This window comes from Triticum urartu, chromosome 5A (genome assembly GCF_056163025.1).
Source record: "Triticum urartu cultivar PI428250 chromosome 5A, HENAU_Tu73, whole genome shotgun sequence".
NCBI lineage: Eukaryota > Viridiplantae > Streptophyta > Magnoliopsida > Poales > Poaceae > Triticum > Triticum urartu.
Genome location: NC_141877.1, coordinates 390,010,771 through 390,030,746, shown reverse-complemented (window position 1 = coordinate 390,030,746; position 19,976 = coordinate 390,010,771). Strand labels below are relative to the sequence as shown.

At 38.9% G+C, this 19,976-nt stretch overlaps 1 protein-coding gene across 2 annotated transcripts; it reads right to left on the bottom strand.

Annotated features, from left to right (window-relative positions):
* Nucleotides 1–189: 189 nt before the first annotated feature.
* On the bottom strand, nt 190–10,015 carry LOC125509133 (aminopeptidase M1-C). Of its 2 annotated transcripts, XM_087526159.1 has the most exons (23): nt 9,747–10,015; nt 9,529–9,674; nt 9,181–9,283; nt 8,875–9,061; nt 8,687–8,780; nt 8,391–8,544; nt 8,074–8,178; nt 7,869–7,985; nt 7,336–7,449; nt 6,371–6,572; nt 5,889–5,974; nt 5,684–5,800; nt 5,156–5,269; nt 4,205–4,387; nt 2,675–2,957; nt 2,480–2,601; nt 2,293–2,390; nt 1,857–2,034; nt 1,666–1,780; nt 1,514–1,581; nt 1,320–1,397; nt 762–836; nt 190–649 (listed from the first exon to the last, which is right to left on the bottom strand). In XM_087526159.1, the coding sequence occupies exons 2-23, from the start codon at nt 9,576–9,578 to the stop codon at nt 467–469; spliced, it is 2,826 nt and encodes a 941-aa protein (XP_087382285.1). In that variant the 5' UTR covers nt 9,579–9,674; nt 9,747–10,015; the 3' UTR covers nt 190–466. The 2 variants fall into 2 exon arrangements, with proteins under 2 accessions (XP_087382285.1, XP_048529980.2); XM_048674023.2 differs by lacking the exon at nt 9,747–10,015 and having other exon boundaries at nt 9,529–9,737.
* Between the last annotated feature and the right edge of the window lie 9,961 nt (nt 10,016–19,976).

Genomic DNA, 19,976 nt, shown 5'->3' with positions numbered 1-19,976 from the left:
GAAACCTCCTGGCAATGGTTATCTGAACCTGTCACGTACGGCACTTGGCGTGACCAATATTTCGTTCAACACAAGGGCCATGGTCTCGGCGTGCAAGGCATCAGCCAAATCATTCACTGACCCTGCAGCCATAAACTGGATGTCCGAATCTGAGTCCTGGCATATCACACCCCAGCCACCATGTCTAGATTCATCATGAAATGCACCATCCACATAAATCTTCATTAATGGATATGCTACCTAGTTTCTCCTTAACATTCTCATTCTTCATACAACCCATTTGCACCACATGCATTCATACTAATCAATGATTTGGCTACAAACTGGCATCAACTGACTCACTACCACCACCACTACAAATGTACAACCAAATATCATCTCAAGCCACAGTTTCCACACATGGTAAGGCACAAATGCATTCTTATTGCCAACTACAACGGTAACCTAGCACTCTAGCAGCAACACGTCAGGGCTTGTCCAGGAGCTCACGCACCGTCTGTGCAAGCCCGGGCTCGCTCCTGATGCCCTCTGCCCATCTCGCACTGATCCGCACGTTTTCAAGGTTCTGCTTCAGTGTCCTCTCGAATTCGGGCTTTGTGCGGGTTGCAAAGAAGTTGGAGATCTCTGCCGCCTTCTCGTTGGAGGTGAACTGACAAGAAACAAGGAAGTTCACATTAGCTATGACCTCATGGAAATAATACCTGCAAAAGTGGGGAATATGGATCATGGAAATAGGGCAATAGAACTGTGATTAAATGTACCAATGGAACTATGTTTTTAACAAAATTCGCCACCGAGATCCCGGGAAATGTCTTTGAGATGAGCTCCCAGTTTTCCTGCAGACAGATAGAACGGGACAAATGTTAGCACCATGTTTTCAAATGTTTCAGTCTGCTAACACTAATATGAACCATCAGTCATCTCCTAAGGTGTCAGATGAAGAAACCACAAAAAATAGATGGTTGGGTGCTGCTGCCTCAAATTCACTCTACTTAAAATACATTCACAAGGGAAATCCATATAAAGAGATCAGGATCCCGAAACAAATTCACAAATATTGTTCAGCTGTTTGCAAATATGCCACTTGACTTGAATTCTTGTTGACAAAAACAGAAGAACTCTGGGTCCTCTTTGTAATGCAGAAATCTCAATGAAGTTGGTAGAAAAAGAAACATCTCATGATTGGATATTCCTATTTGTTTAGAATACCTACAAGAATCTGATGTTCCAGACAGGACCCAGAAATAACGACTTTTACGCATCAACAACATGTCAACACACAGAGATAAAAGGGTCCTCATTGTTAAAAGAGATCGTACCTTCAACCAGTTCCACGAAATTTCACGTGCCTCTGGTTGAATACCTCTAAGGAGAATATATGCATCTTGATTGCGAACCTGACAAGCAAGAGAGGCATGAGACCTGAGTACAGCTTGCAACTTGACACACACAAGGTAGCTCACAGAGACCTTCGACTATAATTGTGGAAGAAAGTAATGATATTTGCATTTACCTCATTAGAGAAAATTAAATTCAGTGATTCAAGGACGATACCCTTATCCCGGCAAGAAGATAATATGCCTTGAAACAATAAGAAAATGCTTTTAGAACAACCAAAAACATGGGCAAGCTTTGTTAGTTTAACATGGTCAAAAGGCTACACACCTAAGACTTGTAATCTTTCCTCTCCTTCAGCTGACTCCTTGTAGATTTTTCGGAGAGCATCATAACCGGATCTGTTTGAACTACTAACATTCTGCATCACAGCGAGGTATGCGGCCTGCAGAACAGCGCAAGTCACAAATGGAAGAAGTAATCATAGGAGTACAACGTGAAGTGATAGCAAAAGGTAGGACCTTTCTAGTATCCGGAGGAAGAAGAGAAGTGCTGCGATCACGTGTGAAGATGTTAAAGCGCCTAACTCCTTCATTAATGGTCTTACCATGTCCAAGTTGGACAAGTGCAGTCAACAGCAGTGGTCTAAGCATTACATCCAGGTGGCTCTCACCCTTCTTGGGGTCCCAGCCTAACTTTCTGAAAGATAAGTGTCACATAGTTAAAAAGAAGAAACATAGGAACCTGTAGGAAATATACAGTAATAAGTAATAACATGAAAGAATCATGCGTATGTCATGCATCGGCCACAAAAGAAGGAATGTTCAAGCAACATGAGAAGTTAGGAAGAAGATTAACGATATATTATGTTTCCTTTTCCTTTTTGTGAAACAAAAGAGATGATATATTGTGAGTGTAACACATTAAGAAACTCATAGCAGTTATGGTGGGGCATACTCTGCAGGTGACAAAAGAATCTTGATCAAAAGTTGCTTGATGTCACCAGCCAAGGCAGGAGTAGCATCAGCAGATATTTTAGCAATACTTGTGGTTACCTGCCAATCCAAAGTAAAAGATATAGGTGATTTATCTTCATGAACAATTGAACATGATAGAATCAACTGGACCTACAGGATTTACGTACAGTATTTATGTGTGAAAGAACACTATAATCAGCTTCTCCACGATAACCGTAGAGTAAATGTAGCAACGACGCAAATGTTTGCTGGCGGGCAATAGAAAGTGCATATAAGTCCTCCACAATGCCTGCAATGCTAATGTTATAATACCTGCCACCAAAATATTACAAGCAGATTCAACGGTCACATGTTGCATTTACCAATTTTATCCATTAGTGAGAGCTTCTTGGTCTCCAACGCATTTTGAAGTGCAGCTGCAAGCTCATCGTCATATTTTACTCTGTAAAATCCAGTTCCATTTACATTCAACTTAGTAAAAAAGTTTCCGCCCTTCTTTCGGTCACCGCATTGTGAACCAATGACCAGCTTATCACGTTTAAGTTTCAACAATAACTTTTTCTGTGTATCATATGCACCACAGCCTGAAGTTATAGGGACAATCCACGTGCCAGAGCCAGAGGACCCATCTAACAAAAACTGGGCCTGCAACAAACAGAAATCATCAAGTTCGTGGAGAAAAATATTATACACGGAGATCTATCAGTCAACGAGATCAAGTTTTAACAATTTCATTTATTAGATTTTTCACTTTAACTAATATAAAATAAGACACACTTTTGTGAGAACCCTCTCTTTGCTTTGGTCTAGTGGTCTAGTGGCTAACTCGTAGAGGGAAGTGGGCACATCAATACATGAAATAATTGTAAATAATTAACATATTTAAGGAAAGCAAGTCAGTCTGACCTAATACCATAATTTATCATTGCACATCAAATTATACATCGAGACTCACATTTGACAGGACAAATGTAATGATTATTTCTTGAATTGTTTGTCTGGATTTATTAAAAATAAACACATATACCAAATTATCACTATTAAACATACAAGTACATTGCTACAGAAAAACCATACTTCATGATTAAAATTTGATAATTAATTTATGCCTATTGCCTTATAATACTAACTTTATATGTAAGTCTGAATCTGACACTTCCATTTCAGGCTGTCATAAAATTCATTGCTCCCAAATATAAATTATTTGAACATTCAAATTAACGATACATAACTGAAACTGCAGAAAACCGCGGTCTAGATCTTTTGGCAACCATCTGATTTAAATCAATAATCATGCAGGATGTGTATCCCTGGGCTGAGATGGGAACATGGGAAGTAATGTGCATTTAAACATGTCTCTCGTGATTTGTAGGGAAACGTCTGTGCCTATCTACCTTACCAAATTACTTGTAAGTTTCCTTATTAGCCTTATCTGCACTAGGGCCCAAAATATCCTTCAAATTTTCATCAACCAACGACTCAGATTTAAACCACCTCTTAACCCTAATGTGGTAAGATAGAGCACCCTAAAAGTGCTCCAACTTCAGAACAAGATCTAATTCAGTTCTTCTATGAGATTCATGTAAGTTGTTCTTGATACCGCTCAGGCATACGCCAGAATATATGATCAGATACTAGGGCTGCTGTGTAAATACGTGAATGCATCAAGTGACAGATCAATGGCCATAGGGGCAGTACAATATTTCCAGTTTTTGACATCATTGAGTACAGTATTCTCAGAGGACCAGTTATAACAGTCAGTTATACGTTCACAAAATGGTATGGAACAAATGCATACTTGGTTAGTCGTGTGATGATGAATGCATGATAGATACGAAGGATGGTATGTAAGATAACCTATTGCCTGCTCACCCGCAAAAAAAAACTATTACCTGCTCAATCTCTATGTCATTCCCTTTAATTTTCGCATTAATAACAGGATAACCTTTTTGCTTCGTCCATGTAGTCATCAAATCCTTGACAGGTTCACCAGTTTCCTTTTCAAGAACAGCCCACAGGTCCTCGGTTTTAGCATTTGAGTATGCATATTTCTTCATATACGAAGCCATCGCTTTCTGAAAGAACACAGTTTCGTATCTATAGCATATGAGAATACACTAGGAGAACGACATGGAGTTAAAGAGTAGCAGGGGGAAATTACACAGAAAGGAGAGTGCAGCAATTCGTTTACTAAATAATGTAATTAATTAAAAATTTGACTTTTAACGTATTAAGCTAGTGTGCAGTTTGATAGATTCATTATATGATCAAGAAAAGAGTCAACGATCGCTAAATTTTACTCCTTTTTTTTTGTGAACAAGTAATGTTATCCTGTGAGCATGACAGATGCTACAACAGTACATAAGATCACCATCACACCTATATCGACAAATCTGTCTCGATATGCTAATTTATCAAACCATCCACCTCCAATCATGTGATCGGTGAAGTACAAATGGTCACATATGATGCTTGTATGCATTAAACAAGGGCAGGATAATCGATGAAGAAATGGTCATTTTGCTCCTAGAATATGTCTTCAAAGAACAGAAATCTCTCCTTAAAACACCGCTGACAAAAGCATGTTTACCAACTAGTATGATTTAAGAGCATACAAATATTTTATGCAATGGACAAGCATGGAGTCATGTAGTGTTTCCGCTAGATGGAATAGTGGGGAAATGACATCAAAGTATCACTGTTTCCTTAAAGAACAAAATAAACTGGCTGAAAGTGATCTTGTATACTTTTAAGCTACGTGATGAGAAAAAGAATGCCAAGTCTAGGTAAGAAGAGTGAGTCGGTAACAAGTTTCTAGAGTTCAGGTAGAGGCAGTATTAGACCTGAAAACGCTCTGCGCCAAGGTAACTTTGTAGCATGCGAATAACAGAAGCACCCTTGTCATAGCTAATAGCATCAAAAATCTGATCAACTTCACTGGCATGGTGTATTTCAACCTGAGCATCCAGGAAAACAGATAGTGGAAAGTAAAAAATGAATCACAAGTCATTAGAGAAGTGAAAATGTTAATGCCACGAAATGAATCTATGTTGATGCATTGACTGAAGTTGCTCCCCACAGGAAGATGCCACTTGTCAGAGTAGAGATACTTAAGCATCAATTTTAATATTCCATAGGAATTTTATGAGTCAATCATGAATCAGCCAATAATGTGTTGGTAATAGCATATTACGCAGTACGCACTGTTGTTACTTAAACTTGCCATTGTCAAAATTTACAATTAAAATAGATTCTTGCACTTCTATGATAGTAGAGTGCATGACATGACAACTATGGTTTTGGAGAATGTAGTCCACGACATATCCAACCACCGGAGCAGGCTATGGCACAGTAATAAACAATGAGATTACCTCAATAGGATAAGACGCCTCGAGTGAATCCAGCCTGAGAGCAGTGGTTGTCCTATCAAGAAACTGTGTCCAGATCTTCCATTGTGGAAAGAAAGAATCTACAGCTAGATGGCTCATCTGTGAAAACAGAAAGCCTATTCATTCAGTATACATTGGTAACCTGATATTTCATTCTTTTAACTTTTGAGTGGCCGAATTGATTTACCCATGTGGCAAATCCCTCGTTTAACCACAAGTGAGTCCACCATTCCATGGTTACAAGATTGCCAAACCTGTAAGTTGTTCTTGATACTGTTCACCATACCCCAGAATATATGATCAGATACTAGGGCTGCTGTGTAAATACGTGAATGCATCAAGTGACAGATCAATGGCCGTAGGGGCAGTAAAATATTTCCAGTTTTTGACATCATTGAGTACAGTATTCTCAGAGGACCAGTTATAACAGTCAGTTATACATTCACAAAATGGTATGGAACAAAAATCGAGGTTTGGTCAAGCTTTTGCCACAACCAGTTAGCAGATGATTTTCTTAAAGAAGAAACTCTAAATGGCATGCCACGACTAGAACTTAACTAAATAGCAAGGACATATTAACCAAACAAATGCATACTTGGTTAGTCGTGTGATGATGAATGCATGATAGATACGAAGGATGGTATGTAAGATAACCTATTACCTGCTCACCTGCAAAAAAAAATATTACCTGCTCAATCTCTATGTCATTCCCTTTAATTTTTGCATTAATAACAGGATAACCTTTTTGCTTCGTCCATGTAGTCATCAAATCCTTGACAGGTTCACCAGTTTCCTTTTCAAGAACAGCCCAAAGGTCCTCGGTTTTAGCATTTGAGTATGCATATTTCTTCATATATGAAGCCATTGCTTTCTGAAAGAACACAGTTTCATATTTATAGCATATGAGAATACACTAGGAGAACGACGTGGAGTTAAAGAGTAGCAGGGGGAAATTATACAGAAAGGAGAGTGCAGCAATTCGTTTCACTAAATAATGTAATTAATTAAAAATTGACTTTTAACATAATAAGCTAGTGTGCAGTTTGATAGATTCATTATATGATCAAGAAAAGAGTCAACGATCGCTAAATTTTACTCCTTTTTTTGTGAACAAGTAATGTTATCCTGTGAGCATGACACATGCTACAACAATATATAAGATGACCATCACACCTATATCGACAAATCTGTCTCTACATGCTAATTTATCAAACCATCCCCCTTAAATCATGTGATCGGTGAAGTACAAATGGTCACATGATGCTTGTATGCATTAAACAAGGGCAGGATAGTCTATGAAGAAATGGTCATTTTGCTCCTAGAATATGTCTTCAGAGAACAATCTCTCCCTAAAACACTGCTGACCAAAAGCATGTTTACCAACTAGTATGATTCAAGAGCATACAGACATTTTATGCAATGGACAAGCCATGGAGTCGTCTAGTGTTTCCACTAGATGGAATAGCGGGGAAATGACATCAAAGTATCACTGTTTCCATAAAGAAGAAAATAAACTGGCTGAAAGTGATCTTGTATACTTTTAAGCTACATGACGAGAAAAAGAATGCGAAATCTAGGCAAGAAGAGTGAGTCGGTGACGAGTTTCTAGAGTTCAGGTAGAGGCAGTACTAGACCTGAAAACGCTCTGCGCCAAGATAACTTTGTAGCATGCGAATAACAGAAGCACCCTTGTCATAGCTAATAGCATCAAAAATCTGATCAACTTCACTGGCATGGTGTATTTCAACCTGAGCATCCAGGAAAAAGGATAGTGGAAAGTATAAAATGAATCACAAGTTAGAATTAGAGAAGTGAAAATGTTAATGCCATGAACTGAATCTCTGTTGATGCATTGACTGAAGTTGCTCCCCAAAGTAAGATGCCACTTGTCAGAGTAGAGATACTTAAGCATCAATTTTAATATTCCATAGAAATTTTATGAGTCAATCATGAATCGGCCAATAATGTGTTGGTAATAGCATATTGCGCACTATGCACTATCGTTACTTGAACATACCGTTGTCAAAATTTACAATTTAAAATAGATTCTTGAACTTCTATGATAGTAGAGTGAATGACATTGACAACTATGGTTTTGGAGAATGTAGTCCACAACATATCCAACCACCGGAGCAGGCTATGGCACAGTAATAAACAATGAGATTACCTCAATAGGATGAGACGCCTCGAGTGAATCCAGCCTGAGAGCAGTGGTTGTGCGATCAAGAAACTGTGCCCAGATATTCCATTGTGGAAAAAAAGAATCTACTGCTAGATGGCTCATCTGGGAAAACAAAAAGCCTATTCATTCAGTATACATTGGTAACCTGATATCTCATTCTTTTAACTTTTGAGTGATCGAATTGATTTACCCATGTAGCAAATCCCTCATTTAACCACAAGTGAGTCCACCATTCCATGGTTACAAGATTGCCAAACCATTGATGAGCCAATTCGTGTGCCACAGTAATTGCAATCTAAACAAAATACATGCTGTGGTTAATATAAAAAGGGTTTACACATATAAAAGGTTTAATTACGAAAAAATGTTAGGAATTATTAGCGAATTATTGATGATCATGATATAGTGTAGCTTTTTTACTAAACCGATTTATGTATAGTAACATCACACAGTTAGTTAAGAGGTGAACTGTAAACGATGAAAAGATAAGTGAGCTATGATACATACATTCTGTTTGCTGGATGCTGATGAAGACTTGTCATCGAAAAGCAAAGCTACTTCCCGGTAAGTGACCAATCCGTAGTTCTCCATGGCTCCAGGAGCAAAATCAGGGATAGCAACCATATCCAACTTGGGGAGTGGATAAGGAGTGGCAAAGTAACTGAACAATTGAGGAAAAGAGTTTTTTTGTTAATGTTACTGTTTCAGCAACAACCACGGCTTGACACAGTATTTCATTAACATCAATCATGCATATCCGTTAGAAACCAAAGTGTGGAAGCACGGCTAGATTGTGATCTTACTCTTTATAGAGATTCAACGACTTCACTCCAACATCTAGTGCAAACTTCCCTTGGTTACTCTTACCAATTTGAGTGTACACACGAACTTTCGTGCCTGAATAAAATTAAACAAACAAATAAAATAAAGGGAAAGAGAAAGGTCTCATGCACACTCTTTGAATGGATGATTTCAGAAACAGAGATGATACCTTTTGTTGTCATACCCTCTACATATTCAAACAAACCGACAACTATGGCCACTAAATAAGTTGACATAGGTGGCGATTCCTGGTAACGCACAGTTTTGAGAGGACCAGCAAATGTCGCGTTAGCTACTGGCATGTTGGACAGTGCTACCAGCTCAGATGGAACTTCAAGTGTTAGCTTGAACTTAGCCTGGAAAATCGAGACGGCAAAACAAGATATGTTATGAAATATATCTAACCTCACTGATGCTCTATGTGCACGTATTTGAGGAACATAAAGTCATCCTTCCAGCTATCAAATATAATCACCTTGAATGCGGGCTCATCCCAGCAGGGGAAGCACCGCCGCGCATACACGGACTCAAATTGCGTCACCGCCATGTTTCTCGCTTTCCCCTTATACTGGTACTTACTGCAATCAAATGAAATCAGAAAAGCATAAATAGCAGGAAAGGCATTCATACCAAAGTGCTCGATCAAACTCTTATTTCAGAAATAGATCATAACACTATAATGCCTTCACAGTGAACTTCCAAACCACAGTTCAACTTTTCCCCTTTTGTAATTTTCTACTTAAAATTTAGAACAAATCACATGTGTTGAGGTTCGCTGATCATGATGTAGGGTGGTAGAGTCCAGAAAGAAGTCGTCGCATACCTCCTGTAGAATCCTCTCATCTCGTCGTTGAGAATGCCGTTGAAGTCCATCTTGAGCAGGCCCTCGCCGAGGGGAAGCTGCTTGGCGAACCCGAGCACCAACACGCCGTCATCCTTGAAGAACACCACCTCCGTGGGCGCCAAAGCCTGCGAGAGCCGTACCGGCGAAGGATGATTAGAAGAGGGCGAGGAGGTCTCAAGGAATTTCATTTTTCTTACCTGGAAGCGGATGGAGGCGCGGTTGACGGAGAGGTCGAGCGCGTTGAGCACGAGGAAGCGGGTGGGCGCGGAGACGGCGACGGAGATGGCCACCGAGCCGGAGAAGGTGCAGGCGACGAGGTCGGGGCGGAGGAAGAGCTCGTAGCGGCGCGGCGCGGCGAAGCTCGGCAGCCGCGCCTTGCCCCGGAACTGCTCCGCCGAGCCGGCCGCCGCAGGCGCGCCGGGAGATGCTTTGAGATTCGCGCCCTGCGTGCGTGTACATCCGGCCCGTTGTTGTTTAGCGCGAGGGAAGAGAAAAGACGAGAGAAGCAAAGGAAGCAAAAAAACAAAAACAAGCTTTTACATTTTTTTTCTTATTACAAACTTACGCATTTTAAGGCACTTATCGAAAATGGATTATCTCCATTTTTAGTACCACTAAAATAGCGCACTCACTTTATACATCCAAATTTTGCTCACAAAAGCTTTATACATCCAAATGTGATTTTAAAACAAACTATTAATCATGAATTTTTGTTAGTATTGTATTAATATATTGTATCCAAATCATATCTATATCTATACCAATATAAAAGAACAGCAATAGCCAGCAAACATTCACTGGGAGGGGGTGACATTTGTAAACCGCGTGACAATTTTTTAGAACAATATGACAGTTTCCTTAAGAAATGCATTTTCTTCTTAAAAAACTGTCACCATTTTATCTCGCGTCGCAATTAAAATTGTGAAAAAATACGGTCGTTTGCCGTCACCTCCAGAGAACATTGGCCAGTTAGTGTTTTCGATATAAAAGCACCCGAAGGGCAGATACAATTAATCTCGACCATCAAAGAATTGTCTCAATGATAACACTTAACATGTTTAGCAAGCAGTTAATATCATACTACAATGTGTCAACGTTTATGCTAATCACATTATTAAGGTATAATTGATATCCTATCCAATATAAGCGTGCAATTAAAATGTAATTGAATATTCTACCTAAATATAAATGTGTAATTGATATGCAGTTGATATCCTACCTATTATAAACATGTAATTAATTTCTATTAATGTGAAATCATTTACTAGTTTATTTTAAATATGCATATTTTGTTTCACAATATGTAGCCGTTTTCATACATACATCTAATATAATTAATCAAAATGTCTATGAGTAAGTATCACGTGCCCTTAAAGCTTCAACTGTAACCCATTCCGTTTGACAATGACTAGATAGATATAGTCAGATTGTCAGATGAATTCGGCAATTGCCGTTTCAGGCCCAGGCGGAGGCAACGGGATAGAGATAGACTCCGGTTGGAGTTACCTATTCGGCTACCGCCCACGTGAATTCTCCTCTTACCAGTTTCAACTAGTTTTCTCACCAACAAAAATCAGTTTCAACTAGCTCTTAAAAAAGAAATATTGTATCACTCGCACCAACACCATCATGCAACGCATGCAGCACAGGGGCGCATGACTAATGGATAGTAAATTTGTAATCTCATGGGCAGGGGATCAATACCGCACCTCGCCATGGGATGCCATCTTATTGCTGCCGCCGGCCGCTGCTGCGACGACAAGGAAGAACGCCAACACCACGGCCATCACGGCGCCGGCGTCGGCGCGGGATGAGGACATGGCAACGGACGACACGCGCCTCTGTGCACGTGTGTTGCCGACGGCAATTGTGCCTGGGTCGGGAGATTTCCTGCCGGCCTATCACTACTGGCCAAGCGAGCAAAGGAGTGACCGAGTGAGCGGGGTGTGGGGAGGAGCACTGGTGGCTGCCACTATATAGGGCCAGTTCTTTTGGGCGATTCTTCCAGAATCGCCCCCCTCCCTAGCTTTTTTTAGAATCGTCACTTCATATATTTTTTATAATCCTATTTAGTTAAGGTTTAATTATTTAGGATTGTAAAAAATATATAGAGTGGTGATTCTGAGAGAAGCTGGAGAAGGGGACGATTCTGGGAGAATCGCTGAAAAGAACTGGCCCTATTATGGAGCGGAGGCAGCGAGGGCGGGTTGACTCAGCCATCTTTGGTAACCCAATAAATAGTACTAAATTCACGACCCGGAAGCAAATAAGTATCAATCAATATCTTATATACTTGGTAAGTACTATATACGAATGTATATAGACATATGTTAAACTGTAGATTCACTCATTTTGCTTCGTATGTAGTCTATAGTAAAATCTTTAAAAAGTCTTATATTTAGAAACGGAGGAAGTATCAATCAACATCTTGAAATATTTGGTAACCCAAAAAATCTCTTATATTTGGTAACCCAATATTAATTGGGCACATACCTATCTTATCAATTTAAAAAATGCTACCACAGACACTTGCAAAAAAGGTCTTGTATTAAGGGACAAAGAGAGCTAGAAAATATGTACTTTATAACCAAACATAATCTTTTTTTGTGTATTTTTTTTTGCATCAAGAGTTGTCCCGTATACTCCTCTTATTGTGTTGAAAAGTATATGGCCCCCATGGCAACGCCTATGTACACGATCATTTATATATTTTTGAATGAAATGCGTACACAATCATTATCTTCAGTTTTCGGGCGACTTTTAACTCCTATTTGGGCCGGCCCGTGAGATAGCTTTATGGGCGATAGCCAAAGATTGGGTACAACACGAACCCACTTCAATTTTGTTCCTGTGTTTTAGAAAACCGCAATTTTTTCAAAATAATGTTCACATTTTAAAAAATGTTCCATTTTCATTTTCTGTTTACAAAATCAAAAAAGATGTTCTTGTTTTCAAAATTTGTTTGCAAATTGAAAAACATTTTTGGAATTTAAAAAATTGTTTCCTCTTTGGAAGAGCTCATAATCTTTTTAAATATTTTGGTCTTTTTTGTTTCTCAAAAAAAGTTCGCATTTTTAAAAAGTAAATTCACAATTCCAAAAGTAGTTCTCGTTTCCAATTTGGTCTTCCCTTTTTTGAAAATTATTTCAGATTCCCAAAATGTTTTATTTAAAAACACATATTAGAACAACAACAACAACAACAACAACAACAACAACAACAACAACAACAACAACAACAAAGCCTTTAGTTCCAAACAAGTTCGGGTAGGCTAGAGGTGAAACCCATAAGATCTTGCAACCAACTCATGGCTCTGGCACATGGATAGCTATAGCGACCCGACCTCAGACGATCCAGTCTCTGTGCTTAAGTGTCATCCCTGGATCAGTATGCTGACACACACATTACTCGAGAATTTATAACAGAGGTAAATCACATGTATAAAGTAACGTAAATACTATTATCTCAATCCAAATGGCGGAAGTAACAATAAGGTTGTGGATTCCCATCAACACCAATGGCAAAGTTGAGGGTAGAAATCATAACCCTAACGTATCACTTACTCATCGTAATAAGTCCTGCAACATGAGACGTTGCAGCCACAAAGGGTCAGTATATTGAATGCACTGGCAAATTCACACTGTAGAGCAATGCTGAATAATGACTATCACTATATGCATATTTGGCTGGTGGAAAAGCTCTATGGTTATGATGTTTTTACGAAAAGCCAAATTTTTTCCTCTACAAAGGAATATATTTTATTTAACTACAAAGTTTGTTGATAAAATATTGAGAAGGTTCCTCCAACTCAATCCCAAATTAAAAGTTAACAACCCAACAAAATTAATTATATAGAGTGATGAGATCAACATGATAATCCAAGAACCAGATACTCAAGATGTCTATAACCAGGGACACGGCTAATCATGATTAGTTTATACACTCTGCGGAGGTTTGCGTACTTTTCCCCACAAGACTCGATCTCCTCCGTTGGATTTCTCGCACTACATGGTGTTTGAGAAACGGATGACCGAGACACAGTCTTTCAGAAGCATTAATTCTCTACTCCGGATAGACTATACCACCTACAACCCACTACCTGCTAGTCTACCTCTTCAAGAGCTTCACGCAACTTACTCAACTATGCTAGAGCCCATAATAGCTTGTGGCTGCATACGGAAGTTTCTAGCATGAATAATCTTATGATCCCTTTGAGTCTGGGTGGCATTTCATAGGGTGATCACACGGGTCCTCCGGGATCCCCTTGGGCAAGCACTAGGTTCTCCAGGTGCCCGGGCAAACCACTGGCTACTCCAGGGTGCCCCAACCAATCCATCCAGATGTGTATTAAAGTAGCCACCTTAAGTTAACTATTAATGATAACTCTCACATCTGCCATGAATACACTCAACCAATCCACGTCTACGAGCATAGCATAGTAGTATAAGCATAACGTAGAAGTAACTCCTAGGGTTTGAATGCAGGACAATAGGTTCCTACCTCATCAACTACTTCCCAATATCCACATGTTATCAATCCTACTCATGCAATGTTTGAGAGTGAAACTAATGCATAAAAATTGGGTATGAAAGGGATATGATCAAAGTGTGAACTTGCCTTGTACTGTTGATCAAGATGATTCGCACTCATAACTCTTGATAGTTCTACTCGTTACACTCCGTTCAATCTATCGTGAGCAAGCAATAGTAACCACACATAAGCAATCACTCAGAAGATCGGGAAAAACGAAGAAGACAGTTCGGAAAACATCAAAACCAAGCAAATAACTCTTGCAACATAAAAAGATTTCTAACAGTACTAAAATTATGTGAATTTGGCCTTATCATAAAGTTTAGGTCAAGAGCTTCGATTTGCAAAAAGAATCAACTAAATCAGAGTTACAAAACTCAAGTTATGTTCAAAAGAAGTTTGAATATGAATCTGAACAAAATTTTGAAATTTGAAATTTTCAAAAAGTTGATGTGACAGGTTCACTGGATAGGTGAAAACAAGACGAAGCTATAGGCGTTGGTTTCATCTAATTTGGATAAACGGGTGAAAAGTTATGGCTATTTGAAAAATCAAAACCAAACTATTTTACGGAAGAAAAATAGTTACGGCTAAGGTCTAATGAATAAATACATAGCCTAATTGATAATCTAACTATTCCATCGTATTAGTCTAGAAATAATAAACTATGGAAGTATAAAAAAATAAAGAAAAATACCTTTATAAGGCAGAGAAAAGACGACTTTTGAGAGAAGAGACAATTTCCAGAAGTTGCGCCGGAGAGGAGAAATATATTTTTTCTTAAATGAATCTAGTCAAACCAAAATATTAATTTAACCCGAATTGGATGATTTTTGAAGGCTCTATGGGTCTATATTTATAAATAAAAAGAGGTTTAAGGATCAAAGGCTAGGCAATATGAGACTAAACGTAGACGAAAATATACGAAAGAGAGAAGAAAAAGACTAAGGCCTCGGTCGTCGGCCTGCTGCTATGCTACGCATGTAGGCGGCGGGTAGTTCCAGGCGCACGCATAGTTTTTTTAATAGAAACAAAAAAGGAAAAACAGAATAACAAAAATAAACGTAAAATTATATATAGACATATTATATATCAAAAATTTTAGAAAAAGATTTTCTACAACATGGACATTTTCTTCAAGTCATATAAAATCGAGAAAAATTCAAATAATTCAAAGAGTGCTACCGCCCTACTAAAATCCAATAAAAATCATTTTAGAAATACCAAAATGATTTCAAAATTATTTATCTCCAATTTTTTGATGTAGGGAATCATTTTACCATATTTTCCATCTATTTTATTTTTGGAGAAAAATAATTTGAATAAAATCCAAATAACTCCAAATTAAAAATAATTTCAAATGGACTTTAAATTTGATCCTTTTAAACTTCCAACTCGTATTTCGTATATTTTTAAGAAGTCATTTTATCTTCTCTCATGAAAATCATTGAGTTGCTTAAAGTTTCTGAATTTGAAATATTTCCAAATAAAATTCAAATCTTTTCAAAAACCCCTTTTCATTTAATTAAATGGAAGAAGTCATATCATCTTCTCTTGAGGGTTTTGTATTTGAAAATAATTTGAATTCACGGAGATCAAAATGCAAAAAGGTGAAAGTTTGGGAAAGTTCTTTTATTCCCTCTCATTTAACTTCCAAAAAGTTTCAAATTCCACTCAATCAATCACACAACAATCAAACAAACAATCAATCTATCTATTTATTATAACATTCCAAAAATTAGAATTTTGGGATGTTACAAACTTACCACCCTTAAAATGAATCTCGTCCTCGAGATTCGGAGAGGCTAGCAAGAAAAAGGTTAGGGTTTGGGGGTCTCCTCAAAATCCATCAGTTGTCGTAGGAGGGGGTCTGGGGTGCTACCACCCTTAGAAGCATGGTTACGGTTCCATCAAAACTCATATACTTCATCCATATTGTTAACAGTGTCGGTCTTCTCAGATCTTCAGGATAATTCCTTATCTGGGCTCTTTCGGTAGTGGCATAACCTTTTTCTCAATTCTTCTGTCTTTCATCTTGGTAAGGTCATTCCGAGATTGGGTCTTCATAGCTGACGGGTCTGGCGCCAAAACTAAACAACTATCGATATCTCATGGCGGTCATCCAATTATGGTTTCTCCTGCAGGAAATGGGTCTGGGTTGATCCTCACCTTTATAACCTACGGTTGGCAAAAGCTGCCTTGTACAAGGAAAAAAATTGCTATACCATTCTAAGGCTTAAACAAGGTTTTGATCGTCGTCTCTCTACTATAGGTAAGTCACTCAGATTTACCATCCCATATAGCAAGGCGAATAATAAGAGTAAGTCGGTATGGTGATCAATCCATCCCGCACCCAAATCATTACCTTGTACATGGTTTAGCGAATCTCGCATTCTAACACTTGGTCATCCTCTCAAGTATTGCAGAATTTCTCTTGTCGACGAACCAAGTTCGGATAAATCCGTTGATTCTGCAAGCCAAACAAACATCTATCGTTTCTTCACAACTCTCAGGTTTTGCGTTACTCTATAAGATCGTCTGCCTATAAACATAACTTCTTCCAGGGTTTTTCCTTTAACAAGAGTGTGCTTGCTCCTTGGCAGGTCCTGGGGTCTGTGGGTTATGGCCCATCTCATCACTTATAAACCTTGAACTCATCATCAGGGCAAATGATCATTATTCCAACATCCAGCTTCTTAGCATTCTTAAATCCATCCAATTGTATTGTCTCTCTTCCTTTTATTGGTTCCAAACTAAGACGTGATTACTCAGAATCATCCTGGAGTTACAATTGTTCCATATTACCAACATCATATCTCCAATAGTACTTCATCCCTTCATGTTCTTGGGGTACCCAACATATCGAGGTAAAACTCATACTTATGAAGTCCACTCTGTGGATATCATAATCCTTTCCAGAGGTCAAGTGTCCTCACAGGGTACTACCACCCTTAAGATGATCCAATCTTCCGTAGACCATATTTCTCATATACTCGAAAATGGTCAACATCTTTCCTCATAGAGTAACAACTCATAAAATCCAAATCAGTACCAACACTGCTAACTTTATTGATCCTCAAATTACTACAATCTCCTGCATATCCATTACATGCATCAACTCAACCCCTCAATATAAAAGAAAATGTTCTCACTACTACTACTACTACTATACTTCTCACAAACACAACTAATTATCACAAGTCTCCTTCTCCTTGGGGCATTCTCTGGCAAAATGCCCTGCTCCATTACAACAAAAACATATTACTTCTGACAAGTCTCGAGGTTTCCTTTTTGGGCAACTGCTGAGGTAGTGCCCTGACTTCTTGCACCTGTAACAGGTGATATGACTCAGGTCCTTCCTGGAATCCAATCTACTTCTCTTTCTAGACTTTTCCATTTCAATCAGGGCTTCTATTTCCTGTGGGTCATACTCTACTTCCTTTGTCGAGAATACTACTAGATCCCCATCCAGACAATTCTGGAAGATGTGTCCTTCTTCTCCACATGAATAGCATGACTTGGTGCAGGGTTTAATTGGTTCTTCTTTGGGTGTGTCCCCGACATCTTCCTTCATCACGGTTTCTTCTAAAATTTCCATAAGGGCTCCTTTCTTTACTTCTTTCTTCTGTTGTACGGTTCTTCATACCATGTGGTAAATGTGACACCGAGCAGGATAGTGGGTAGTCCCTTCACACAAGAAACAAGTAATCTGCCTAGTTGGGCATTCTTCAACTGGGTGACTTCCTTCACAATTAGGGCATTCATCCTTGTGTTCTTTATGGGCGTGTCCTATTTCTTCACAAATCTTGCATGCACAAGGTTTCTTCATATCCTTTACATAAGGCTTCAACTTCTGGGGCACAAGATGCGATCTTTGCAGAGTCAACTTAAATTCTTTCCAAGTGGTTACTCCTTGCCATCCATTCATGGTTTGGTACATCCTCCACCAAGTAGCAGCACCTCTTTCAAAGCACTGAAGTGCATGCTTGTCATATCATTTCCGGTTATAGGGTTATTTTCCATGTGATCCTCCAGGTTCTGAATCCATCGGTCTGTCTCCAATTGACTCATTGGTCCAGAAAATACAAGCTCATCTCCATTCATCCTCTATTGGGTCCAAGGGTTTTGGGGTGAGATGAGAGAGAGGGAGAGGGATGCACACAATACAAACAATGGTTTTGAAAAGACATATTTTTATCTGTGGCTGTCGAAAAAACATCAAACAAATGACATCTCACAAACGTCGCATCTAACGTAGGCATATAACAGGGTTTGGTCTTCTAGAGGTTAATAAATCTTCAAGGTCGTCTAACTCTTCAAGTCTTGTTCATGCCTCCAATGGCTTTCTTCCGATCGTGCTTGTCCTTCTCAAATTCTTTTGCCAGATCATCTCTGCCGTCGCAAAGTCTATCATGATGTCCTTTAATATTTCTGGAGTTGCGTTCCAACTTCTGGGTTTCAACATCCTTGACATGAACCATGGTCCTACTGTCCTTCAGTTCCTGACAAATCTTCGGTATCTCGAGGTTGTAGCTCCTCCAGCTTGGCTACTTTCAGCTTCTGGCTCCTGAGTTCTTCACGAAATGCTTCCTTGTCTAATACGTCTTCCTGGAGCTCCATCTTAAAATTCTTGATGTACTACTCCAGATCCTGGTGATACACCAGCTAAGGTTAAAACTTCATCTTTTGCTGATAGATGCTCCATCAGCCTTCTACCATCCAATCCTTCCGAAGAAATGCATGCTTAGCTCAGCTCGGTGACCATAGTATCAGTGGCGATGACATCACGAATAGCCGTGCTTCTGCCCTTGTCATTGCCATGAGCTATCTTCCATAGTCGATATCTCCTGCCTTAGGGTTTTCTTGACAAAACTTTGAGTTCTCATGCTCCATGTTCCGCTCTTTCTCCGATACACCTTGATCTCCGGCATTGACAACTTCCTTAGTCTGCCAAATTCCATAAGGGGTGCCTTCCTAGGTCATACAAATCTGGAAAATTCTACAAGGCCTTCAAATTCTCCTAGTCTTCGGAGTCTTCAACCGATGTAGTTTCCATTATTATAATACACGGTAAAATTCTCTTCATTCTGAAGTGGTCTTAGTTGTCCGATATCTTGTACTTTTTGAAGTGGTCTCATCAGCCGAATCTTCATGTGGTCAAAAAGGGAAAGGGATATAGTCTCACTAAAAGGGAATATTTGAATAAGTTCAGAAGAGAAGAGAGGTAAAAGATCCTTTTGAAAATAAAGTTGTAGAGAAATTATTTCCTATGGGCTTGCCAGTTTCTAGGGGTCACGTCCTACAGTCAACATGTGCTCTAATACCATCTTGTAGTGATCCGACCTCAGACGGTCCAGTCTCTGTGCTTAAGTGTCATCCCTGGATCGGTATGCTGACACACATAGTACTCGAGGATTTATAACAGAGGTAAATCACATGTATAAAGTAATGTAAATACTATTACCTCAATCCAAATAGCGGAAGTAACAACAAGGCTGTGGATTCCCATCAACACCAACGACAAAGTTGAGTGTAGAAATCGTAACCCTAACGTATCACTTACTCGTCGTAAGAAGTCCTGCAACATGAGACGTTGCAGCCACAAAGGGTCAGTACATTGAATGTACTGGCAAATTCACACTGTAGAGCAATGCTGAATAATGACTATCACTACATGCATATTTGGCTGGTGGAAAAGCTATATGGTTATGATGTTTTTGCGAAAAGACAATTTTTTCCTACTACAAAGGAATATATTTTATTTAACTACAAAGTTTGTTGATAAAATATTGAGAAGGTTCCTCCAACTCAATCCCAAATTAAAAGTTAACAACCCAACAAAATTAATTATATAGAGTGATGAGATCAACATGATAATCCAAGAACCAGATACTCAA